The following is an 8,764-nucleotide window of genomic DNA, read 5'->3' as shown; positions in this document are numbered from 1 at the left end:
GTGAGACAGTGGTTAAAAGCCATGAAAGAACTTTGCATCTTTCTTTGAAATATGCTCTCTTGGACACAGAAGTGGCAAGCGCCAGTGCATTTTTCAGTAAGTTACAAGAAAAACGCTGGAGGCTACATAGCACTGTAGATCAAATTAACAGCCTGCTGAAAAGTAGTTCTGCCCAATTTGCTATGCCACTGTAAGCATTGGTCTTGCTATCAGTGATGTCTATGAACTCTAGAGAATTCCCTCTGTATTCAGTGCTTGTCTTTCTGCACATCATCTGGCAGGTCCAAGTGTGCAGTGTGAAGCATTGGAGCCTACTCTTGTATCACTGGGGCTTCCACCAGCACAGCACCATGGGCACAATTAATTAACTTAGCCACTTCTGCATTCAGGGGAGTCAGGGGGTTCACTCGTTCCCTTGCCTGATGTTACAGTAGCTTTATCTAGAACTTTGTATTGGCTTTTGTGGAAACAATGACTTGGTAATCTGCTGTGGCTGGTGAACAGTTATCTGAGCATATCCTTGACATCTGGTCATCGTTGAAAATCAGCTTAACAGTGAACCAAGGCCACTGTCAATTGATATTGTTATAAATAGTACATACAACCAGTTATTTTGCTCTCTACAGGTACCTTAAAGTTGGCTGTAGCGAGGTGGGGATTGGTCTATTCTCCCATGTGCCCAGTGATAGGACGAGGGGGAATGGGCTAAAGTTGTGCCAGGGGAGGTTTAGGTTGGATATTAGGAAGAACTTCTTTACCAAAAGGGTTGTTAGGCATTGGAATGGGCTGCCCAGGGAAGTGGTTGAGTCACCATCCCTGGAGGTCTTTGAAAGCCATTTAGATGTGGAGCTTAGTGATATGGTTTAGTGGAGGACTTGTTAGTGTTAGGTCAGAGGCTGGACTGGGTGATCTTGGAGGTCTCTTCTAACCTAGATGATTCTGTGACTCTGTGATTTCAAATAAATAAATAAATAAATAAAATGCTCCCTATATGAATCTCCTGAAAAAGAGGAATGTGAATTAAAATTTTCTTCCTCAGAAATCTCTCATAATATGCGTCATTTTCATCACTGTTTTATTCTGCTTTCCCATTTACTTAAACAATGCTATATTTTGAGTTGTAAAAACTTAAGTTGAATAAATACAGCTACAACTGAACAGAGCAAACACTCATAGGTTTAAGTGGACATTACTCAGGCTACTGTGAAGCATCAAAACAGAACAGTGACTTTCACTGCATGTGGAAAGAGTTATTAAAATGCTATACCACTACAATCATTGTCTGATATCCTGCCTTGGGCTGGTCTTGCACTGTGTGGGCAAGAAAAACACCCTGATGACAGCAGCCTGCAATGTCTTTTATGCAATGAAAGTTGACCTGATAGCGTGTTCATCAGCTCAGAAAGCTCCACACTACGGACATTGCCAGATAGGATTTTAACTACAGGTAATATATGTTTTCTTCCAAAAGGTTCTTCCAAAAGGTTATAGTTCCCTGGGAAAACAATCATGAGGCATTGCCTGCAAGTCTGCTGGCATATTGAAAGTGTTGAGGGGAAAAAAAGCTGGTGAGATAAGCCAGAAGAAAAATGTCAAATAAATTATAGATGTCAAAAATTCCTTGAAGTGAACTGCAGAAAAGGATATTGAATATCTGGTGCTAAACCCCATTTATTTGGTTCATCCAGTGAGAACAGATGAGTAACCAGATGGCAACTCAATAACTTGAATAGGGCCAGAAAAACTGAAGGAAATATGAGAAGTATTGGTATTTTCCAATAAGAAATGAGAGAGTGGGAGAAATCACAAGTCTGGTTTTCCTCTCATGTAGCTGGCCATGCTGGAACCTGAAAACACTGCTGGGCCATTCCAAGGCTCTGCACTTTAAAGGTGCTGGTCATGCTTTATAGCCATCGGATGTTGCCTAAGTCTGTCTGCTGCTCAGCGGAATCTCAGGATACAGGCACAAGGGAAGCTTTGGAAGTCACAGCAAGACTGAGGCCAAAAAGGATTTTTAGTTTGCATTGGCTTCTTTTCCAATATCAGTAACAATTTTTCTCATGGAGCCAAGAAAGATGTCCTGACAGCAGTTAAGTTGAATTAATGTGCAGCTGATAAAAATCTGAGGAAACAAAATCAATATTTTTGATGCTTTCTCTTTAAAAACTTCAGCCAACTCTGGTTACATCGCAAGAACATGATGAACAAGTTATCTGAGAAAATATACTAACAGAGTTAAATGAGAAAAAAATAGACCATAATTAACTGGGTCTGGTAAGCTAGAAAACCTGCCCAAACCCAGGTCCTGTCTTGTCCACACCAGTATTACAGCCATGGCTGTAAGGATCTACAATGATGCCTACATCAGGGATTCTTGTCTTGTTTGGGGTCCCCTATGTCTTGGCAGAAGAGAAGAAAGGAAACAGATGTTATCTATTTTTAAAGGATTGAAACAAGGATAGAAACAAATTCTCCCTGTGACTGCTCAGCCACTGTCCTGATGCCAGTTTTAATTAGCCAACAAATAGGATATCATTAGAAACATACAGCTGTTCTCTACAGAAATGACAGTGGCCCTGGCCCAGCAACATTCAAACACCACTAGCTGGTTGCCAAAATGCTAGGAGACTGGCTTAAAGTCATAATTCTCTATTTTCATTATTTTAAACTCTCAGCTTGGAGGTTCATTTCTTCAAGAGGAATCTTTAATTTGCCTCAGGGATTCAATACAAAATATCTTACATTCACAGGAAACCTCCCTTCCAAAGCTTTTCCTCAACATCTCTCATCCTCTTGAGCACTCTCCCACACTTCAACCTCCAGGAGAACATCACAGCTTGTTTTCTGGAAATAATTCCTTGCCTGGTATTTATCAGCCCACTCCTGCCTGAGCAACACATTGTCTTTACTCTAGTCTTGTCCCTATACCTTGCCTTTGCTCGTCCTCTCTTGCAGGTGAGCTCTGGTTTGCCATGCTCTCTGTGCCTGGGAACACTGGCACTGTCTTTGTTGACATGGTAGGTGATGGATGCTACTTTCTCTGGATTCCTGTTCTCTTCCATTTTTTGCATTTGCCTGTTTCAGGACATTGCATGGCTTCAGCCATCGTACTCATTCCTCTGTGCTGGCAGTAGACAGGACTGAGGCCCTGCCAGCAGCACTCCTTGCAGCACTTGAGAGACCATCAAGTGGGATAAGGCTTTCTCTGCACATCACCTTTTTATGACTTCAGCCCACACCTTTCCTACATATCCACGATTTATTTTAAGAACTACTGACCTTAAAAGTCAAGTCCCTGTGTTCCTGGACACAGTCCTATGTCATTATTTCACATTCCTCTCTGAACACCAGTTCTTAGGATGTAAAGGTCTCTTCAGTCCCTGGTAGCTTTTTTCCTTGCTTCCAAGTGGCTTTGAGGAGGTAAAGGGGAGATTACATAGCATTAAGAGAAATGTTGGTAGGCATGAGAGTCTGGGAACACAAAAAGACACCTAAAAAGTTTGAGGTTTCTACAGAAGTCCTCTGTACACAGACTACTTATTTCTGTGCAGCGATCAGCATTTGGCCTGAATGCATTACTTAGCTAGTACAATGTAGTGCTCAAAAATTTAGCTCCGTGAGTACAAGCCCTAAATATATTCAGGGTCTTCTACACTGAGCTGTAACCCAGACTGCTACATCAGGACAGCAAAATCAGCCATTATCTTCTGGTAATAGGCATTTGCCATTTTTATCACTGATGCGACGACAGGTAAGCAAAAACATAAAAGACTTGTGGTGATTTCATTGGTCCCACCTGTGGCACAGGCAGGGCGTTATCTCTGCTACTCTTGTGACACATTCTTCAAACTGAAGGCCCCAGGAGAGCCCCTGTATGTGAATTTAACACAGTTCCAAAGCAGAGAGAGAAGCAGGGAATTTCTCCTTTGCAGCTGGTTACAGCTCAGTCCCCTGAACAGACAACTTGCTAGGAATGGGATGCCAACAACCAGCAATGACATTCACTTCACTGTTTCATGTGATGCCCACATAATCCTGCATGACCCTCTGTTATATTTTTCATTTCCATGTGCTGAAACTAAAAATGCCATCCATCCCTTCTTTTAGGATAGGCAGTGGCTGGGAGGATAGCATGTACAAAACTGAAACAGATCCAAACAGTGTCAAACAAGGCAACTTTAGACCTTTCCACCAATGTTGACTTCACTCACCTTTCATGTTGAAATGCTGGTAAATGTCCACGTTTCCATCTGCAGCTTCAGAAACTGCAGAAACTCTAATTTCTACACAGCACTACAAAATACAGGTGGAAATGTGCCATGTCCCCCTCCCATCTTCATTTGCCTCCCACCAGCAATATGAAGAGCATCGTGGGCTGGGATGGTAAATGCCTCTGAGATAATTGTGATGGCTGAAGTCAAACACATTCTTGCATGAGTCTCCATCCTCACTTAAATTGTTCTTTGCCTTGCATTGAAGTGAATGGCTGTTTGGCCCTCTAACATTGGGTAATTTTTATTGTAGGGTGTAGACCATCCATACACATTGCATTTTTGTAGTCCCTATTTCTGAAGATTTTTGCATTCTTCCTGTTAGCTGTTATATTTCAAAGCATCATAGACAAAAGTTATCAATAATTTCAGGTTATACAGTGTACTACAATCTTTTTGCATTGATTTTCCCCATTTAAGTCAAAATATAGCATGGAAGAACATAGCATCATTCATCATGTATGTTTGGTTAAATGCACTGCAAACTTATATGAAATGATGTATTAATGTTAGAAGAATATGTCTGCCTTATGTAATTTTAAATACAGATAGTGGTGTAGGAAAAGGTCTTCCACGTCTGTTGTATCCTCTTTTAGGAAAAAAAAAATAAATAAAAAAGTTTTCATTGAGGACACACAAAGGCTGGCAAAACACGGGGCAGAAAAATATTAACTTTTCATAATAATAATTAGGGTACAGGTGTAATGAACTTTCTTTGAGAAAAAACTTTGAGAAATCACTCTTGGAGACAGCAAAGGGACTGAATTCAGTGGCCCAGCTCTGCACTGTGTTTAATGGCATATTTAAGCATTTGGGTGTTAGTATTCAGTTGGCTTTGTAATTAAAAAATCAGAATGACGTCTTTGCTCTGTAATCCCAGCTGTGATATAAAAACAGCAAACTGTTTAGAGATTTTCATTTTCCTTATTAAGGTAACTTCATATTAAAAGAAACACCTCGGATCTCCAGAAATCGCCTTGTCAGAAATGACTTGTGAACGCAGTAAAATCGGAATCCCTTGCGCTCTTTCTCAGGCACAAGCAGTGGCAAACCAGGAGCCAGACAAAACGTCTGCGATGGTTTATGACAAGTACTGACAACCTGGTGGGTGAGAGGGAGCAGGGGCTGGGAGCGTGCCCGGTGCCACGCATCCCATCCCGGCTGGGGCTCTGCAGGAGGGCAGCTGCAAGGGGCCCAGAGCAGAGCACGGCTTCATGGCCACGCTCATCCCCTCGCCCGTCCCATCCCCTTCGGGCTCCGAGGATGCTGTTCCTGCTCCGTGTCGTTCTTCTGTTAGGAATCAAAGGTAAGACTGCTTCTCACATAATTCTTTATTAGCCTGAGTGCCTTTTGGGACGCAGTTAGGGATTGCCATGCACGGTGAGGAATTAACGAGAAATTTCATTTAAAGTGAGGAATCGGTAAGGGATTTTCATTCGCATGATTTTGTTAAATATATTTTTAGGGAAATAAAAAAGTTTAAAGCAGGTGAGAAAATCTGATTTTGTAAAATGATTGAATTGCCCAACCAGGTTACTTTAAATTTTGTTGAAATTTATCAGATACAAAACTAAATGATAAAGTGATGCTTTTTGAAAAAATACCTAATGTAATGAAACATTGTTGTGATCAGCAAGCTTCACACCTGTATCGTAGCACATTTTCTACGTATTAGGTGAAAAAAAAAAAAAAAAAGCATTTAACTTAGCAACTAAGTTTTCATAGGTATTTTCCAATTTAAGCAAAACTTGTGGTAATTCAGTGAAGCGAATCTTTTCAGTATAAGCAAATTAAAAAGAGAACGATACGTTTAAGCAAGCATGTTGAATCTCAGAAACAATTGCCTAAAATATTGCTTCTATGAGAAAACTTCTTTTTCATTAGAAACACTGGTTTAATGACAATATACGAGTGGAAGTTACTGTCTTTCTTTTAAACAAATTTTCAAAAATTAAAACATTTCAGTTCCTACACAATTTCATTTTTAATAATAATAAATAATTTTCTTATGCTTAGCAATTCTTGAAGCATCAGAGAAAAGTGAATACATGCTTTTCACTGTAATTAGCTCATGAATGGCAATTCTTAAGCTTGCGAAAAGTTTTTTAATGAAATAATATTTTTTTTCTAATAATGCAGTGTTATCAAAGTGTATTATTAGGAAGAAAAGAAATTAAAAAAAAAATGCCAGCCTGTTAGAAATGGTAAAGAAGTATGAGAGAATATATTAAGTGTTCTGTAGACAACCTGTTATAAAGGAGTGGAATATGTAAGATTAGAAAGTATTGAATTTTATTAAACACTCTATTTAAAGATATCTACTTTTAAATTGCTATTTTGCTTATCACTGAAGGACATTGTACTAATGTAAAATTCTTATTTTAACGTAAAGTTGTTTTGATTATCTTTCCAAAATTGACTTTAAGACAATATATCTAAAGAGTCACCTTTCCGTTCCACTTATTAATATATTGCCTTCATTGTCACAAGTCTGATTAGCTGAAACAAAAGCTGGAAGTAGCTTATCACCACCACCACCACCTCCTTACTATCTTCCTCATTTACACACCATGAAATGTATATTTATTTATTTGGGACAGTTAGAAAAAATATTAATATCCCTTCTGTTCTTTCAAATTGCTTTTTCCATAAATAAAAAAGCAGACAAGCAAACGGCTGCATTACTAAAAGTTCATTATTTTTCATCTGCTCCCCCTCCATAATAAACAATAAGGGCTGAGACAACTTTGCATCAGAGCATTCAGACTAGAGAGGGACCGAGTCCTCAGTGACATAGGTACAAGCAAGCATCACAGGGAAGGGGATATAAGTCAGAGGGCGCATTCCTCTGTTGTGTTTTTTTGTCCTTGTGTAACTGTGTTTCAAGAGGTACAGAAATATGAAGTGAATGACTGATGTGCCCCCGCACGTTTTCAGTCTTGCCTTTTCCTCTGAAATGTTGCCAAAAATGTATATGTAGTAAGTATAGCAACTTTGGGAATGTTATAAGATGCATTTACATCTGGGAAAGCCACATCTGCAGCAGGTCTCGAAGGAAAAACATCTATATTGTAAAACGGGTATTGAATAGAGGTTGTTTAGTTATGGACTCTAAAATTCTTAGATATATGAGTCCACTTCAAAAGAGTGGCAAATACCACTAGATTACAAACACTCCTGATATTTGAATGGCTGGTTAACCTTCAAAAAGTGCCCTTCGTATTTAGCGTGAATAAATCGATGCTGCTTAAAAAGGTGGTGTTTTACTGCCCTCTAACGGCTGACGACAAACAGCTCCCCGTTTTTTTTTCTTCTTTTTTGGGGGAGGTATTTATTCCCCCAAATCTCTCTCCGACAGCCACTGGGACACCGGGTGTTCCAGCCAAAAGGAAATCTTACATGTCAAGACCTGTGGAAAGTAATTGTGCAGCATCCTGGGCATGTTGGAGAAACAAAACTGGCATGCTGCTGGGCGGAAAGGGGGCTATTCAAATCAGAGTCCTGCCTTTGTAATTAATGCTAATTAGCCAAACTGTGCCTGAAACATCAGTATTTAAAATGTGAACTCATGAATACATCTCATCTGTCTGAATTGATAGGAAGCCCAGGAGGATCTTCTGGTGTGACTGAGAGAACAGGCATCTCTAACAGTGGGCTCTGACTTTATATATCACAGCCTAGTGATTCTGTGCTTGATGAATTTAAGGATAAAAGATTCAATCCCAGATTTTTGAGCCTTTTTATTTACCTTTTTTATTTTCTTTTTAATGAACTGCTGTTCACAGCAGCTATAGTACCTCTTCAGTGAGGAACTGCTTCGCATTGTTACAGTCCAGACCTTAATAACGGTGCCAATGCTTGCCAGTGATCAGTTCAGTTCTGGCAATAAAAAACAACAACAACAACAAAAAAACACCATCTATTATAAATGTGACAATTAATCATTTTTAAATGTCATACAACTACCAAGCATAAATTATGGTGTGACTCACTTTTCAACCAGGGAAAAAAATAACCAGGTAAAGGTGCCATTCACTTCAAAGCCAGAGGTCAGCGATGATGTTTCCCTGTGGAGCACTGTGGATGAAGAGGCTGTCACTGTAATAAATACAGGAACCCTAAAGCAAGCAGGTTTTAGATTCATGTGAAAAACGGATTACTAGTGCCATTTTTTGTAGATTTTTTAAATTTCACAAACTGATGGTATGTAATTTGTGCTGTTGTTTTAATCCTGCTCACCATTCAGCCAGTTATGTGGATGTTTAACGTGGACGATGCACATAATTTCAAAAATTTTATGGCCCAAGTTCTTTCAGTTCACCAGATATCTCTTTAACCTGTAGTTTGAACCTATAGAGTTCTTTTTTTGCATGGAAAATTTGATACAAAACCAACTCTTTCTTTTCCCAGCTAGAAAAAACATTGGTGGAAAAGAATAGTTATGAAAACTTAGTTCTGTACACATTTTTGTGTGTGTTTTAGTGTGTGTTGAA

At 39.3% G+C, this 8,764-nt stretch overlaps 1 protein-coding gene across 1 annotated transcript in view; it reads left to right on the top strand.

The window, feature by feature from the left end:
* The first annotated feature begins 5,485 nt into the window (after nt 1–5,485).
* Nucleotides 5,486–8,764, top strand: part of RXFP2 (relaxin family peptide receptor 2) — a 28,243-nt gene continuing 24,964 nt past the window's right edge. Inside the window, 2 exon segments of the mRNA XM_035542795.2 lie at nt 5,486–5,577; nt 8,275–8,402. Of these exon segments, the coding sequence (XP_035398688.2) occupies nt 5,486–5,577; nt 8,275–8,402 (220 nt within the window).

This window comes from Cygnus atratus, chromosome 1 (genome assembly GCF_013377495.2).
Source record: "Cygnus atratus isolate AKBS03 ecotype Queensland, Australia chromosome 1, CAtr_DNAZoo_HiC_assembly, whole genome shotgun sequence".
In the NCBI taxonomy this organism is placed as follows: domain Eukaryota; kingdom Metazoa; phylum Chordata; class Aves; order Anseriformes; family Anatidae; genus Cygnus; species Cygnus atratus.
The sequence above is the reverse complement of the archived record's forward strand: the minus strand, read 5'-3'. Positions and strand labels throughout refer to the sequence as shown.